General features: G+C 34.2%; 1 protein-coding gene across 1 annotated transcript; it reads left to right on the forward strand.

Annotated features, from left to right (window-relative positions):
• The first annotated feature begins 200 nt into the window (after positions 1-200).
• LOC130826334 (protein SHORT ROOT IN SALT MEDIUM 1) lies at positions 201-15,517 on the forward strand. Its single transcript, XM_057691961.1, has 22 exons — positions 201-394; positions 1,971-2,044; positions 2,142-2,336; positions 3,221-3,508; positions 4,670-4,767; positions 4,998-5,642; positions 5,733-5,778; positions 6,421-6,513; positions 6,627-6,682; positions 7,035-7,152; positions 8,667-8,878; positions 8,964-9,027; positions 9,883-10,056; positions 11,916-11,943; positions 12,029-13,125; positions 13,454-13,528; positions 13,691-13,765; positions 13,837-14,247; positions 14,576-14,767; positions 14,849-14,890; positions 14,980-15,042; positions 15,133-15,517. Exons 2-22 carry the CDS (start codon positions 1,973-1,975, stop codon positions 15,229-15,231), a joined length of 4,143 nt encoding a protein of 1,380 aa, XP_057547944.1. The 5' UTR covers positions 201-394; positions 1,971-1,972; the 3' UTR covers positions 15,232-15,517.
• The last annotated feature ends 3,314 nt before the right edge of the window (positions 15,518-18,831 follow it).

Consider the following 18,831-nt stretch of genomic DNA (forward strand, 5'->3'; position numbering starts at 1 on the left):
TTGACATAGTGGTTAAAAATTTCTTTTCTGTCTTAGATTATGTCAGACTTCGAATGTCACCACTTACGATAAAATCAACTCCGCCCTCTTGTCTATAGTGGATTATCCTTGTCCCGGAAGGAGAACCGGGAGACCAAACCCGGTTCAAACCCGATTCTTAGTTGGGAATTTATTTCAGGAAACCAATTAGGTCATAAAGTAGTATTCTTGTGCTTATTCTTGTTTGTAGGAACAGCCGAACAGCGATAGTTGAAAATCAAACGCCACAACCTTCTCATGCTTCACTCCCTCCCAACCCTAACTCTCCCCCATTCATTTTCAATCAATTCTACAGATTATCTCATCTCTCTGAAATCAATTCAGCAGTTCGAGGCTTTTTAATCTTCTATTTGATGTAAGTCTTTTTTCGATGTGTTTAGATTGCTCAATCCAATTCCATGTTTACGCTCAATCGAATTCATTTTATTGTTATGATTTTTGGATGACATTTTACTGTTTATTGAATGTGAATCGAAGCATTTCCCTATTTTTTTTTCTTGTTTTCTTCGATTTTTATTGTTTTGTCATTTTTTTGCTTTGTTTTATTGTTTTCACTGTATGAGTTGGCGGGTCGCTATTTTTTCTTTCAAATTATGTGTTTCAATGGTCTTGTTCCTTGTTTCTATGGAGTAAAAATTTGTAGTTATTTGGTTTCATGTTAATATTGACTCATTAAATCAAGTGCGGGTAAGATTACGTGCATTCGACCTAGGTGGTAGCTATATCAGGTAATAGAATATTGTTGTGTTTCAATGGCTGATGCGCTGAGTTGAAACGAATGGAGTTAACACATTTAGAATCATGGTATACCCTATAAAATAGAAATGGAGATCATGAAATAATATTGTATGGCAGTGATGGGTTCTCTGAGAATTTTGTTTTTGATGTGAAGTTGTTTTTTGTGAGAACTTTGCTTCTAGAAATATAAAATTTTACGTCTCCCTTGTGATCTAATATGATGCCAGGTTAATGTAGTTATGCGGTCCATCCTTGTGTTTTGTTATATATATTAGTCCAAAGACCCAATATGAAAAAAATTAGTGTGTGCAGTGATAGTTGTTTAGAAACTAGAAAGGCATGGAGGCTATAAGTAAAGGCATTGTATGGAGATTTCTATGAAATTCTAGGATGGTTTTTCTTTTCTTTTTAAATTTTTTCTTACTGATTTGGTCCACAAACCATCAATTGTGTGCAGTGATAGTTGTTTGAAAACGGGAAAGGCATGGTGGCTGTAGAAAAAAGGCATTGTATGGGACTTTAAAAAAATCTAGAATGTTATTTTACTGATATGGTTCACAAACCATCTAAAAAATTGAAGTGTGTGCTGTGATAGTTGTTTGATAAATGGAAAGGCATGCATGCTATGGATAAAGGCATTGTATCATTGTATGAGACTTCTTAAAAATCTAGAATGGGGTTTTACCGATATGGTTCACAAACCATCTAAAAAATAAATGTGTGTGCAATGTAGTTGTTTGAAAACCAGACAGGCATGGAAGCTATAACATGGAGGCATTGTATGGAGTTTTTAAATATGAAATCTAGTTTGTGGTTTTACTGACATGGTTCACAAACAATCTAAAACAGTTAATTTAGATAGATGACCTGAGATTATTTGAGGATTTGTACTTTTATGTTTCAACATGCTATTATGGTTAACACCCAGCTAAAATGTGTGATTTATTTGAGAATGATGTTGGCAGTGCCAGCACATTGTATACTCTCTTTGTTTTGCTAGTGTAAGTAGGTGGACTTGGCCCTTCTTATGTTGGTGAAGGAAACTTTTGTTATCCCTGCACATTATACATTGTTTTGTCTATTCCACCATTAGATGCTGGCTTTTGACAACACCGGCTTTATCTAGAAGTTAGCATTGTTTATCTTTCAAGTTTTATAATCATGGACCTAATTTATTTGCTTTAACTTTGCAGCCATGTATCCCTCCAGAGGAACTAATCCATATGGGCAGCAGTCTTATGCTGGACAATCATCTTATGGACTTAATGTATTTGTTATTGAACTCACACTCGAAATATCACTTTTGCTTCTCCTTTGTTAATGTAATTATGTTAAAAGCTCATATCTGCCTTTTGTTCATATAGACGGCATCTACTTTTCCCGGAAACTCTTCTGTCGGATCAGCTAGTAGTTCTCAGTTGACCATGGCATCTCGACATCCATCACTTTTGGGTGGTCCTCATGAATCAGAAATTGGTGGATTCAGAACTCATGCCGCTGCAACGCAGTATGGAGGGCAATATGGGTCTATGTATGGTCAAGCTTCAGTTGGTCAACAGGTTAGTGGAAAGCTGTTATTTGTGTATTGAAAGTATTTGTTTTTGTTCCACTTTCACAATATGAGCCTTTGTGCTGGACAACCAGTAGATTGATAAGATATCTGTCATGCACTAGGTCAGAGGATGAAGTACTTTTTATCCTTCCTAAGTGTGACATTTTGATGCTTCCATCTTCGAGGCATTTTTGTCTCTCACATATTCCTACCTCTGCCATTCTGCAGCTCCCTTCCTACCTTCTGAGCACTCTTCGTCCTACTCTCGATCTTCAAGCAGAATATGAGTTCAATTCCAGTGTTTTTTCTATGTGTTTTCTTGATTTCTTCAAGCAGGATATGATCTTCAAGCAGAATATGATCTTCAAGCTGCCCCTCCCTATCGGAGATCCTCTTAATATCTATTATTTGCTTCCTTTTTTGTTAAAACTTGCTTGATTTCTTGTCGCATTTGCATTTTCACTTTCTTTTGTGCTTCCTGTTAAAGATATTTGTCATGCACTAGGTCACAGGATGAAGTCCTTTTTATTCTCCTTAAGTGTGGCATTTTGATGCTTCCATCTCTGAGGCATTTTTGTCTCTCACATTCTCCCTCTGCCATTCTTCAGCTTCCCTTCCTACCTTTTGAAGCACCATTCGTCTTACTGCATCTTCAAGCTTCTTTGAGTTCAATATCATCGTTTTTTCAATGTATTTTCTGGCCCTTGAGTAAAGTTAGCTCTCCCTATCGGAGATCCCCTTAAGCTCTATTATCTGCTTCCTTTTCTATTTCTAGTTGACCATAAATGAAAATTGTGATTGCTTGGTTGCTTTTTTATTTTTCACTTTTTTACGTGTTTGGGTATAGCTGGTTTTTTCTATGCTTCAACTTCTGAGTCTTTCTTTTTGAAGGGTTCTTCTCTAAGTGTTAAGGGATCTGGGTCATCTGTCATGGAAGGGCGTGCAAGTTATGCTTCTGGGATAAAAGATTCTACGAAATATACTTCCAAGGATTATGCTTCTGCCGCCCTTAGCCATGGGTATGATCACAAATCTGAGCTCTCAATCCCTGAAAAGATGGCTGAGTATGCAACTCTTGAGAGAAGGCAATTTGCTGAAAGGCAGGGTGCTTATTTAGGAAGGGATCTGCCAGTTGATGCTAGTGGAAGATATGCTGATTCTTCTGGTTATGCCCACAAGGTTTTTTTCATTTACCCCCTCTTTTTTTCCATTATGAATACCTGTTAGTCGGATTGTCCCAATATTTCTAACTTCTTTAAAGGTGGGGTTCATGGAGGAAAGATATTTAGAACCTTTTTTTTAAAGGTGGGGTGCATTATGAATACCTGCTAATCGGATTGTGACTTTTGCATCTGAACCCAGCTTTTAATTATGGTTCCTTTTGGTTATAAAAAATGGCAAGTAGTGTTTGGCTGTTTTTGTACTGCCACCCTATTTTAAATAGTATTTTGGCACCCTTGGAGTTGATTTTTACTAAAATGGCAAGTAGTTGATTTTTACTAAAAGCAGTCTGAAATTTGGTTCTTTGACCGAACTGAAATCTTGATATTCGTGTTTAAAACTTTACTAGTTGGCACGTGCATTTGACGTTTTCTGCTTCAGTTAGAAGTTAAAACTATGTTCTAGATCTTCGTCTTGCACTATAGCTTTTGGTTTGTAAGATATGGACATTGTTTTCTCTATATCTTAAATAATCTCAATTGTTATTTTCCCAGATAATGTGTCCGAACTCTGAAGTACCGCGTAAAGTGATGAAATAGTTTTAATGAACATTGTGAGATTGGAAATATAAAAAATGGAAACCTTTTTCTATTAGTTTCAGGTTATAAAACATGTCACCTTTGAATTATATCCAAAAATCCTACGGCAGTCATTCGTTGAGAGATTTTTCAGTTTATATTGGATCAAATTTCAAAAGTTGTGTTATTTTGTTATATGCTTCTTACTTGTATACTATGGCAAGTTACTTAAAGTAGTTGTTTTTTTGAAAGTGGCTGTTTGCAAACATTTGGCTTTTGTGAAGTATTTATGTTGACTCCAAATTTTTAAGGTAAATTTGAATAGATCTTAAGTGGTACACATCCCTGCAAAACTTACATCAGCATAAAAATTGTCATTAGTCATAGATCAATTGTAACGACTAGTGCTAGCTGCTGGCCATTATTACTTCAAATTACTTTTTTAATATCTAATTGATATCACCAACCTTCTTTGCCTATCTTCATGTATATGTTGTGTCTATAGATTGAATTGAAGTTGCTTAATTATGGTGCTGGTTACTGTTGTCAAATTTTGGCTCCATGTTTGTTAACCAATATTTGTGACTTGTCTTTTTAACAGACCGAGATGTATGATCGACTGGATCAAGCCTCCATTCTTCGACAAGACCAGATGCGGAAACCTCAGTCACTGCAATCTACCCCTCATGAGGGTTCCAGGTAATGATGGATGCTAGCTTTCACAGGTTCCATTCCACTGTGTTTCGTATTTTGTGAACTCATCCTATAATCTGTTTCTTTGAATTTTATTTTCATTTATGGCACTTCCATTGAATCCTTCAGCTAACAATCAAGTTACATGTTTATGATATTTGCTGCCTTGTCCGCAGCCCTTCCAAACACTCTATTTTTCTTCCTAATTACACTGAATAGAAACACATTTATGGCAGACACACTGATTTTCTTGCTGTTAGAAGTGGTACATTTAATCCAACCCAAGATCTTCTGTCTTATGGTGGAAGACTTGAAGCTGATCCTCGTTTATCAGTGGTTAGTAATTCTTCATACGGTGGACAACCTGCTCCTTCAATCTTGGGAGCAGCTCCTCAGAGGAGTGTGGATGATCTTGGTTATGCTCAAACTTCATCAAATCCTGGCTATGGCGTGAGCCTCCCACCGGGTAGGAACTATAGCATGGGGAAAGGGCTTCATGGAAGTTCTCTTGAGTCCGAATTTCCTGGTAGCCTTTCTTCGCGCAGTGGACTTTCAAGAGTGGATGATCTAAAAGATGATAAATATGTTCGTGAACTTGATTTGAGGGAAGATGAGCGTCAGAGGGAGCGATTGCGTGATCGAGAAAGGGAAAGAGAACGAGAACGCGAACGAGATAGAGAGCGTGAAAGGAAGCGCCTTTTGGAGCTTCGGGAAAAGGAGCGTGAACGTGAACGTGATCGTGATCGTGAACGTGAACGCAAACGAGCACATGAAATTAGGCGTGAACGTACTCCACCAAGAGCATCTAGGGATCGCCGTGCTTCTTCATTGACGAAGGATAGAAAATCATTAAAGCGGGATTCTCCACGTCATGAAGCTAGGTGGATCATTTATCATGCTCTAGTTCTTATATATCGATGGTCGTATATGCTGCTGCTTCTTAACTAACTTGCTGTTCTATTACGCTGAAGGACTCGTTCGCCTGTTAGAGAAAAAAGGAGAGAATATGCCTGCAAGGTAAAGAGTTACCAAAAGAGCCAACCCTCTCTATATTAGAATAATCATCTGATCATCTTTGTGGGTTTCTTTAACTGGATGATGCTTGGATTTAAATCAGATCTTTCTTGTTGTTCCTTCTGGGGGGGAGTTACTTTCTTATTTTTTGGCAGATTTCCTTGGCCCTTGCCTCGACTGGGTTTTCTCTTGTAATTTGTTCCTTTTGGGATATTTTTGTGATTGAGTTCAAATGTCTTGGAATCTGCCTCTTGCATCTGACATATTCCTCTCATCTTTCTGATGCTATCTTTCCAGAATCATGCATTTTTTCACTCACTCAACCTGCTCGTTTGTCAGTTTCTGCATTTTACTCTGCTTCTTTAATGCCTGTGTACTTCAGTTATTCTATTTTGATACTCACGGAAGGAGTGGTCTGCCATTGGTGTTCTTTTTGATATGGCATGCTGTGATGTATTGTAACATGTGCCTATCTTACCCCTGATTTGATTTGGCTGAGCTCTAACAATTTGCTTTTATGGTAGTTCTTTTATGTATTTCTTTTCACTGCTTACCCCTGATTTGATTTGGCTGAGCTCTAACTATTTGCTTTTGTGGTATTTCTTTTATGTATGTCTTTTCACTGAGTTTTTTTTTTGTCATCAGGTCTATGCTTCCCGTTTGGTAGATGTGGAGAGGGATTATTTGTCACTAGATAAGCGTTACCCTAGGCTCTACGTGTCTCCCTATTTTTCAAAGGTTTGTTCAAGATGTGAATTTTTGCTTTAATTTCAACTTGCTGGACTTTATGACGTATGTTGTATTGAAATTCTTATACTGATCAAGTCTTAATCTCAATTTACTGTGATAAGATGGTGGTTCATTGGCCAAAGGAGAATCTTAGGCTTCCAATGCACACTGCAGTCAGGTATTTTTGTTGTCATTTGTCAATCATCTGTTTGTTTTTTCTTTCCTCCTTTCTCCCTCTGTTACACAAACACCTTTAGGTTTCTATGATTTAAACTCAATACCTGAGACGAGATGGTTACGGAGAAGACCCATCCATATTTTCGTATTGTGGTTTTTGCACTATCACACCTCAAATGAATTATCTTTCGGATTTCTTTATTAATATGTGTTGCTTAATAGAGTACTTGATGTTTTGGTGAGGAGTGAGAACTATACACTTTTAAGAGTGATGAATCTAGTGTTCTTTTGAATTAAATATTTGCGGAGTAAGAAATATATTTTGTTTGTTGTTCACATGATATTGGAAATAGCTTTGAGCATGATTTTGTCGAGGATGAGAGTGATGCTGATCAGAAGGAGCTCTCTACTAAGCATTTAACTGCAGTTCCTGCTAATACAGAGCATCAGCGCACAGTGTGGAATGCAAAGGTGAACTATTCTCCCTGCCCCATTTATCTCTTCAAGTTTATGAAATTTTAAATTAAATACGTCTTTTGTGTTTGGTAACTGGTAAGCCTAGGATGTTTTCAAGTTGACAATCTTTACTGAAATGGACAAGAAGTGGTTTTTGATGTTGAAAGAGCTCTGTAATTAAAGAAAGAATGAATCTTATTCTTGAAGTATGGAAACTTCTTTGTACTAGTTTATAATTTTGACATTTACAACTGCTTTATGATAGTTTCGATCTTCGGCTTTGGCCTCTACATTTCACAAGGATTGAATTTGCTGAGATTTGGAAGCAGTAAACGTTCTTGATGTATAATAGCTGGCAACTGTTTTTTCTTTGAAAGTGTTCAGATATTTGTACGGATTCCATCCTCATTGTTTATTTTACATTCCTTGTGCGTGGAGAAGTTTCATGTAAAAATAATCCTGCAATAGGTTGTAGGTGGACTTGGGTACAGAAGTTGCATTGACTGGAAAAAAATGATTCTAGTATTAGACTGAATTTAACACAATTTCTCTTTTCTCTTTGAATTGCACCATAATTTTCAAGTCTGAGGTTTTGTTTTGTTTTGTTTTGTTTTTTTTTTTTTTTTTAATATAAAAAAGGCGATGTAGTACAAATTATAGGTAAATTTGAAATGCTCAAAATGTGTATGAGACACTCTAAAATCTTTGCATTCAACATGTTAGGCTAACACTTACCAAATCATTTTGATTTCATTTTAAACGTCTTTTGAAGATAATATGTAACTAGCACAACTTGTTTATGCCTTGAAAAAGCTTTTAAGAAGAGGATTTACCACCATTTGGATCCATTGGGGTAATGAGTATCAATACCGATATGCCTGTTTCTCTTTCTCATTTCAATCTATATTCTCTCTATGTGAGATATATTTGAACTTGATTTCTATTCGTGCGTGACCTTGCAGTTTCAGTACTTCCAAATTTCAGCTAAATTAAATTTTCTTCAAATTTAAATGTTGAGCAGGAGAAAAAGTGAATGTCATAGCAAGCATTTTTAAGTAGTTGAAATGGTTAGGACTTAGGACCACAAGCTCTTATGTCCAGAGAGTCAGAAGATGATCCAAATATATGAATCATTCTCCCCTCTCCCCAAAAAACACATTTAACTTTTGAAAATTATTTTTTTTATATGTAATTTTAACATCTTAAAGCTAATTATTTTTCATGGTACTTTAATTGTGATAGTGATACAGATGAGTTAAGTACCTTAGTTGGCCTGTGGTTTCCTATACGATACCGGACACTTGTGACTAACTGCCTATTTATGTCCTCTGTCAGCAACAAGCATCTAATGTTAGACGAAGTTTTGTTTTGCATGGCGAAATACTAAATTTATTTATCAATTATGGTTTGCTTTGCTAACCTCAGAAGAATGGTCAAAATCAATATGAAATTTTTTAGTATTTGGATTGGTAGATAATATACCAGTGTGAAGTTTGTAAATATTTTGATTGCTTTTTATATCATCACAGATAATTTTGATGAGTGGGCTCAGCAAGAATTCTATGGAGGACCTCTCTTCTGAAAAAAACAAAGATGATCGTATTCCACACATTTGTAATATATTAAGGTTTGCTGTGTTAAAGAAAGATCATTCCTTAATGGCAATTGGAGGCCCTTGGGATGCTGTTGATGGTGGAGATCCATCAGTCGATGATGCATCATTAGTTCAAACAGTTTTGAGGTTGGGGTTTGATTTCATATTTCTTTGGATTGATTGTGTGTTATGAGTTTTTTAATATGAAAAATGTGTCTTCTTAATTATATAGGTATGCAAAAGATTTGAGTCATCTTGATCTGCAGAGCTGTCAACACTGGAATCGTTTCCTTGAGGTTAGCTTTTGAATTTTGGTTTCATTTCAAGGTGGATGGTTTTGAATGTCAATTGACAATTTGTGATAATGATTTTGTTCTGTATCACTACTATCACCATGTGATATGTGGTTTATGTTAATCAGACTTTTTTCCTCGTCAGTATTATAGTCTTTTTGACAACTTTTTAGGCTCTGTTGATTCTTGACTATGAGGGGAGAGGGCTTTAGTTATTGCAGAAAAATAAGTGAAGTCTGACATGAAGACGTTTAGTTATTTCCAGAAATAAAGTCAAACAGTTGCGTCACAGATTTTGTTTTGAAATCATTGGAGAATTATCCTCGGTTAATCAATCAAATTAGAGAAAAAGAAAGATCCGCAAAGCTAAAAAAAGCTAAACATGGGATGTGATAGTACAATATATTTGTTATTTGCCTGCAAAAGTGACTCTTAAATTTGTTTTCAATATCCATTTGTGGTTAATTTAGTTAAAAATTTATTATTTGATTTTGATCTTGCATTCAAAATCTTCTGTTTGTTGATGCCTTTTATGTTGAAACCACACTTCAGTTAATGCATACTTTTTATATTTAGCATTTTGTTGATATCAGCGTTTGGTACATCTGGGTTCAGACCTTCAGAAAACTTCGTTAATTGACGCAATCCACTGGATTTTCACATAGTTAGCTAGATTTATGAGCGGGGAAAGATCATATTATTTAATCTTTATACCATACACTAGATTTACTTAATGAGACCATTTGTTTGCTGATCATCTTATGAAGTATTTGATATCATTTTCTGAAAAGGCTTGGTTCATGATATTTTAAATTATTGATTAATTTCTAATTTCTTAAATGGTGCTCTGGTGCGCAGATACATTATGATAGGGTTGGAAAGGATGGCTTATTTAGTCACAGAGAGGTTACAGTATTATTCGTTCCAGATCTTTCAGATTGTCTTCCTTCCATAACTGCATGGCGAGAGCAATGGCTGGCACACAAAAAAGCCGTTGCAGAGCGTGAAAAGAAACTTTCTTTAGGAAAAGAGGTTTGTACAGTTTATATCTCAATTGCCCTGAATTTTAATTAATAATGTTTTTTGATTTTGTAAGCTACGAACACCATTGTACATTTGCTCGGACTTTTAAACGTGTTTTTCATCTCACATATGGGGATCCAAAATCCAAAAGACTAAACAGTACAAAACATACATATATAAATTATTTAAAAAATCTCAATTAAAAAAATTCCCTCAAAACCTTTTGTTTCAGCTATTTATTTACACAAATTCTCAAATGAGACAGTCTCACTGTGAAACTATCTCTATTGGGCTTACCCAATCTACACTTAAGGCCTTAAAGTGATTACTTATAATTTTAAAGTGATCACTTATAGTTTTTAAGTAATCACTTTTCATAGTCTTAGAGTGATCACTTATAATTAAAGTGATCGCTTACAAACTAATAGTGATCAAATAGAAAAATGGACTAATTATATGGGTTCGTCTTATGGTTAGACAGTCTATACAAGACTTGTTGATTTATTTATGCTTTTACTACTTATTGATGGGGACAATTTCTACACCCTCCATCCTTTGTAGTTGACACATTTTTCTTTTCTGGGTTGTCCAGTTTTAATTGTAAAATTTCGTTTTTGTTAGTTTTACCCTACCCAAACACCTAAATTTCCTCATCCAACCCTAACTTTGTTTATCTCAACTAATTTCATCACTTCTATAATAAAACTGTTTAGATATGATTATAGGAGGATAGGATCAAAGGAAGGGAAGGAAGGGGAAAGAATATTAACGGAAGTCTTCCTTGTTTGCTTAAGAGAAAAGGGAAGGGAAGGGAAGGGAGAGGAAGAGAGATATCCTTTGCCTTCCAAATGTTAATTATTTTTTGTAAAGTAAGACAAATTTTAGGGATTTATTTCTTTCCAAATTCCTCCTCCCCAAAATTGATATCTAAACAATGGAAAATATATCCTTACAAATCCCTTCCTTACTTTCCCTCAAATTCTTTGAATAAACAAGGTGTAACCGTTTACATTGTTGATTCACTTATACTTCCAAAATGATTTAATCGTGTGAAATCGAAGATGCTCCGTCATTCACTATTCCAAACCATCAATTCAAAATGCCTTAGTAGTTCCTACCCTGATACTTTTCACATCCTAGACACAATGGAAAATATATCCCTACAAATCTCTTCCTTACTTTCCCTCAAATTCTTTGAATTCAGACAAGGTTTAACTGTTTAAATTGTTGATTCACATGTACCTCCAAAATGATTTAATCGCGTGAAATCGAAGATGCTCCGTCATTCACTATTCCAAACCATCAATTCAAAATGCCTTAGTAGTTCCTACCCCGATACTTTCACATCCTAGACACAATGGAAAATATATCCCTACAAATCTCTTCCTTACTTTCTCTCAAATTCTTTGAATTTAGACAAGGTTTAACCGTTGTTGATTCACATGTAGTTCCAAAATGATCTAATCGTTTGAAATCGAAGATGCTCCATCATTCACTATTCCAAACCATCAATTCAAAATGCCTTGGTAGTTCCAAACCCGGCAATTTTCACAAATCGTAGACACAAAAAAAGGACCTCGAAACCAAATGTATCAACTAAAATTAGGCAGAGAGGAGTATACTACAACAAAATTACTGCCATAAACAAAGTAGTAATGAAAAATAAATTAGTAAAGAAAAGTCTTTCTTTGAGTTGTGCTTCCTGAGCAGCTCTTTGCTGCTGTTGCTTATTTGTATGGGTCCTATGAGATTATGAAGGAACAATTTAATAGAACACTCTTTGAATAAGGCTATGGCGGCAGTTGTGTTGCTTGCTTTTATTCTAACATCTTTCTGTTTATTTATGCTCTATGTACTATTTGATGCAGAAAAGGGACAAAAGAGAACCTCTTAAAGGTACTAGAAATTTTAACTTGAATATGTATTATATTGTGATCTTGTACTTTAGTCTTGTTCTTACTTTAGTTTCTCACTGTCACAGAAAGTAGCTCTTTGAAGGATGTTAAAAAATCTGAGAAAAAGGACAGTGCAAGCTCAGCTAAGGATTCTGATGCGCATAGTGGCAAAGATGGAGATTTGCAGAAGACTAGTAAAACTGAGAAAGATGGAGAAAAAAGTATAAAAACTCCTGAGACGAAAGAAGTGGATGTAGTAACGGATGAAGCCAACAACGGAGAGAAAAAGGGAGCAGGGGCTAACACCAGTACTCCACAAACTATAAAGACAGTAAAGAAAAAAATTGTGAGGAAAGTTGTCAAGAAGAAGGTTACTGACAAAACAGTCTGTGGGGAAGATGGAAACAAGAATGATAATAAGTCAGATGAGAAGGTTGTTGAAGCTGTGGTTATAAACTCTGAGGGTCAGCAGGAGAACACACCTGCAGATGTGGGTGTCAAAACTTTCACCGGGAAGAAATTAGTAAAGAAGTTGTCAGAAGCTGATGCTGTGATAGAAGTGGACAAAGAATCTGGTTTGAAAAGTGATAAGCATCCAGACTCTTCTGGAGATAAATTGGAGGTAAAATCAGATTTAACTGGTGTTTCTGCGGTGAAGGAAAACCCTGTAAAGCGAATTGTGAAAAGGAAAATTATTAAGAGGGTGCCAAAAAAGAAGGTCACTGGTGCAGCAGTCAACGGCGAGAATAGTCAGAACAAGATTATTGTTCAGAGTGAGGATGGAAAGATAAACAATGCTGAAAAGTTAACTGATAGTGTAGGTGAAAAGTTAGTGAAAGGTGCTACCACACAACCTGTGGGAATTGCTAAGAAGCAAGATGATGCTGTGTCATCAAGTAAATCTGAGAAGAGTGCTGAAAAGGTTAAAGGAAAGGAAGAAGAGAGACGTGATTTGAAGAAAGTTTCTGAGTCGAAAAATATTCATGAAAAGGAAAATGATGTTGAAGACAAGGAGAAGTCAAAGGGAAAGCCAATGACAAAGGATGGAAAGGAGAGGAAGGAAAAGGATAAAAAAGATGAACAGAGAAGCAAATCAAGCAAAGACGTGGAAAGAAAAAAGTCTGATGAACCTCCTCGGCACCCTGGATTCATTTTACAAACAAGAGGTGGCAAAGCTGGGAAAGTATGTATTTGAGCTTGCATTTTTATCCCATACTGCACATTGCATTTAATTTAGCAGTCCATTCATTACCCCAATGCCATTAAGTGGCTTCCACCGAGGATGGGTTTGGGAGAGTCGGATGTACACAACCTTACCCTTAATGATAAAACTAACAAGGAGTTTGTTTCCGATTGACCATCGATAGCAAACGTCATGTGAAACTTCACATTAATAAGTGCACACGATTTAGTCTTTTATAGTCCGAATCCAAAGAACTTAAATTTTTTGGTCCCATCAAAATAATGGACATCTTAATTTGCCCGTACCTGATAATAAAAATTTTCTGCAGTTAAAATCATTATCACTTTCTCTGGACTCCTTGCTGGACTATTCTGACAAGGACGTTGAAGAGGAAACATTTGAGGTATTTTATTATTTTATAACTCATGCTTTTTATCCCCCCCTTTTCAAACTCTTTGCCTTTGTTGTTGTTAAGTACATGGAGTTTCTCCAGAGTTGTAAACTGGCTTGGATTTGTTCTATGAGTCATATCTACCTGCTAACAATGGTGTTTTCATGCCCACAGCTTTCATTGTTTGCGGAGTCTTTCTATGAAATGCTTCAATATCAGATGGGCTGTCGTGTTTTAACATTTCTACAGGTACGGATGTTGAGTTTGTACTGACTTGTCATGCTAGTGAGCGTGTTATGTTTATGTTGCAACTTTTACAGAAATTACGAATCAAATTTGTAACCAAAAGAAACAGTCGTAAAAGACAAAGGGAACCTGATGCTGATAAAAAGAAAAAGGAGAAGACAGCGACAAAGCGTTTAAAAAGTGCGGATATTTCTGCTGAAGAAAGGTCTAGTAAATCCGAGATGAAAGATGAAGCTCATTCTAATGAGAAGCCAATGAAAAAGGAGGATAACACAGTTGAGAAGGATGATAAAGCAGAGAAAACTGAGGGGGTTGAAAAGGCGACTGCGGAAGAAAATCAAGAAATGATTGACGATGAAGAAATGATTGAAGAGGAGGATCCACAGGAGGATCTAGAGGAAGATCCAGCAGAAGGTGCAGAGCAAGATGTAAAGGAAGATGAAGATATGGAGGATGAAAGCGCAAATAACGACACTTTGAAGGAGGTAAACAATTCTGATACTCTAATTTAGGTATTTTTGTTTTAAAATGGTTTTATAAATAGGCAATTTTGATAACTTTTGTTGTGCGAGATTGTTCTGTTGCCAAATATTTTTCTCTCCATTATATTTTCATCCACAAAAAGATATGATTTGGTATTTGGGGTTCTTGAGGAAAATGGATTTTTATTTAAACATTATCATTCTTTGTCAATTGAGCTTATAGACATTGGTCTTGCGATTGTCATTTACTCTTGCATTGAATCCATGTGTTTAATTTCAATATATCATGTGTTTAATTTGGTTCTTACCTTAAATATTCAACCTCGTGAAGAGCAATATCGAGCAGAGTCAGAAACAGAGTGACGAGCAAGACATAAAAAAGCAAATTGCAGACGATAACTCCAACAATGACGAGAAGAAAGCTTATGTTGATGCGGTTGCCTGCAACACAAATGAATTGGAAGCTGAGGGATCAAAGAAAATTGCAGCTAACAAAGCACCAGCGAACAAGGAATTACTACAGGTGCTTCACTGGAATTTTCATTAGAGTTCTCATTCGAGTTCACATCATTTTGCTGATGGTTGTTTTTGTTTATTTTGTCAGGCCTTTAGGTTCTTTGACCGGAATCAAGTTGGCTACCTTAGGGTAAGTTTATATAATTTTCTATTTTCTCGACTTTAGCCTTGTACTAGCGCTCTGCTGTCTTATTGACATGCATTGCTTTTCCTTTTCAGGTGGAAGATCTGAGAATAATCATCCATAACCTTGGAAAATTTCTCTCTCACCGGGATGTGAAGGTAGAACATGCTAGCACCATGGGATGTGCAACATCTATATAAATTTTGTAGTATGAACTTTTTGATGGCTAATCTGATATTCTTTTCCAGGAACTGGTGCAAAGCGCTCTATTGGAAAGCAATACGGGACGTGATGATCGCATTCTGTACGAGAAGCTGGTGAGAATGTCTCTTGACGTGGACAAGTAATTGCTTCATTATAACTGGCACAGTTGCCTAAGTATGATGCTATGTTTTGTTCGCCGCATTTCGAAGGTAGTGTTTGCACTTCGCAATGTAACATACTAGTAAATACAATCTTGTTGGCTGACACCTCAAGATTCTGAAGTTATGTGTTGTCCGGGATATGTTTTTACAAACTTCTTTTCAATTGTAGAAATCGAATCAGACAGAAAATATTTCCCGCATAAACTGTAAACCTCTAGGAAAGAAACAGAAGTACACTGCATTGTTATTTTCTCAAGTTTTCTCCGTATTTGCTTGCGCGTCTTCGATATTTACCTATAATCATGAAAATACAGGTACCCATTTTCGTATGATGATAAATAGTGTAACTAATAGGTTAGTGGTTGTTGGGTACTTGTAAGATGTATATGCATGGTCAATTTTGTGACCCAGCATGTTTTGGTTTGTGTTAAAAAAGTTGCTTCTTTTAGTGCAGTTATGTTTTCAACATTTGCATTTTGCAGTCCTGGTACTTTACAATTTTTCCCCTTGTTTTGCAAGGAAAATTGTTGCTTAACCACTACTTTTCTCAGGCATGTGTGCTCCAAATTCTTGTCTTGAATTCTTATACTACCGACTTCCGTGTATAAATGCTTGTACTGTTTTGATATTTGGCTTAAAAAGCTTACATATTTGATAAAATGGTGTTTTTTTAAAGGGATGGAGTTGACTTTAAATGGTTACAGATGCATGAGAAAACCTTAGTCAAGTGTGATGTTCTCTAATTGTTTTGATGTCTATTTTCATAATATGGAATTTTTTTTAGTTTTTAGTGAGATGATTCAAGACAAAATTGAGGTGGAAAGGATGCAAGATAAAAAGATACAATTATTTTTACACACAGAATTTTTCTGTTTCTAGATGTAAATATATCCTTCTTCCTGTCTATTAATAATCATTTATTCATGTGTATCCAGATTATCTTGGGTTGATCTAGTATTTTAGGGCTTTTTTTTCATCCTTTGTGCCATCTGCAATGAGTTAATTTCCTCTTTCATCTTATCTATAGGATTTTTTTGCCTATTCTTAATTATAAGAAGATTTAGAAATTGAAGAATCAACTAAAAATTATCTCACATTTACAGTAATTTTTAATAAATATGTAAATAACAGATGAAAATTTATATTCATATGTCGCTAATTTTGGAGTGATGGGATCCATTTAATATCATGATGAGGCAGTATTGTCTTATCGTAATTGAACTGAAGAGCATTAAATTCAGAGAAGGCATTATTTAGATTACAAAAGTCTAATAAAACATGGATGTCATTTTCATGTATGGAATCCCAAGCACACTTTCATTCTTCCATTTTAGACATTAAATAATATTTAATATTATTACCATTTTACCCCTCTAGAAGGTTACTACTTCCTTTTTTGGGTACAATCTACAATGTAGGCATGGGGAAGAAAGGTTAGTCTGAGGCTGTAAGAATCAACGCTACTTTTATAAAAAGTAAATAACACGTAATTGTTGTAATATTTTCACTTTTATTACTACTTTTAGCCGTCAAAAACCTTAAGTTAAGCTCCACTAATTCAACTAACTAGAGTTTGCGTATCATAGTTAAATATGTTGACATATCTTAATTATTTTTTAAATGAAATTATTCTCACAATTTTTGAAATTTATATTCACACATTTCATTAAGTTTTTTTAATATCAATCCATACAAAAATTTAAATTGTAGGCTACATGCTTATTGTTATCGTTATTGTTATTGTAGATAATTGTCATTATAATGTTTAAAAAAGTTTTATTGTTATTGTAGATAATTGTTATTGTTATTGTAATGTTTGTATATTGTTATTGTAGATAATTGTCCTTTTAATGTTTAAAAAAGTCACAACTATTTTCTATTATTTTGGCGGCATTATTTTATCTGTTCTCAAAAGATTGCAACATTTACTAATGAATAACCTAGATATTAAACAAATGATGAAAAAAATTGAATTATGAGGATATGGATTAAAAGTAAAAGAAGATGAGTTAAAGTTTAAGTATAAAAAAAATAAAAATGTGACTAATATATTATCCAAAATAAAAATATTGAAAAATTAAAATTACGAATTATAATGAAAAAGTAACGATTTTATACTTTAGGAATATGTACAAGTATTGTAGTATTACTATGCCTCTTTCTAATTTCTTGTTTCTAATAATTGTACTAAATTGTCAACATAAGGAATCTACTTTTTATCAAAACCAAAACATAATAAAAACTAATTCATAATAATTGCACTAAATTGTCAACATTCATTATATTAACTTGCTAAAATAAAAAATTTTCTTTTTTTCTGCACCCTTTGTTGATCAAGGAGCTAAACAATTAGTGAAGGTAGAACATGCTAGCAAATGTTTTTAGTTGAAAGCTAAACTACCAAATTGTTCACGTAAAAATATTTTAATTGCAACACAAAGAAAAAAATTAAAATGACATTCTTAGTGGTTTATGCAATAAAATTGTTAAAAACTTCTAACGATTTACCTATAATAAATAGACTGCCAAAATTATCAACCGTGTATAAATTTATCTTTTAAAAATTGCTACAAAATTTTATGATTTTTTCTATTGTAGTAAAAAAATTACTTCACTAAATGAAACTAGGAATACAAGATGGACGATATTTAAATAAAAAATACTCCACATTTATTATAAAAATTTGGATTTATTAATTTAGGGCATTATGTTGAGAAAAATGTTGTCTAATTAAGCATAAGTCACAAAATTCACATAGAACTGAAAGGGAGTAGGCCAGTTGCCTGTAGGATATTGGGTATACCACTGCGACATGCATATTTATATATAATATCACATGATTTAGGAATTTCGCATATTATTGCGTTCCTTTGAAATAATATTTAAGAAAATATAAAATGATTTTAAGAAAAATTTGAATATTTATTGTGCAGCCAATCTCTTAAGAGAAATATTTCAAGCCCAATCCATTAAAAATTAATGTCTATTTACATTATCTTTAATGCTTACTTGCTGTATTCATAATGTCTATTTTTAATATCTTAAATGTCTACTTACATTATTTTTAATGTCTACTTATAATATTTTAAAAAATATATAATACATCGGATCAATTAAAAATAATCTCTTAAAGAGATTTTATTGTGACCAATTAAGAAACACTTTTCAAGTCCTCTAAGATAGGTTTTGACTTTTAAGCTTGGTTTAAAAGTTAAAGGTCCAAAAAGGATATAATTTCTGAAGGCCACCGACTACCACCATTTAATTATTACAAATTAGTGAATTACAATTCTCAAGGTAGATGTTAATATCATCTATTTAAATCATTCATATAATTCTTGTTGTCTTTGCTTAATCCATTTGTAACCAAAAAAAAAATGTCATTTTGCATTTCATGATATATGGAAAGAAAACCTTGAAATTTTATACGATGAGTTTGAGTTTTTGGTTATTTTACGTGATAAATAAATATTTTTTTTTAATTTGTAGAGTGAATTTAAGTCTTTAACTTTCTATTTAATAGACAAAAAACTAATGTCTTTGAAGAGTAAATTAAATGCTAATATTAGTTCTCAAAATAAG

This window comes from Amaranthus tricolor, chromosome 10 (genome assembly GCF_026212465.1).
Source record: "Amaranthus tricolor cultivar Red isolate AtriRed21 chromosome 10, ASM2621246v1, whole genome shotgun sequence".
Lineage (NCBI taxonomy): Eukaryota > Viridiplantae > Streptophyta > Magnoliopsida > Caryophyllales > Amaranthaceae > Amaranthus > Amaranthus tricolor.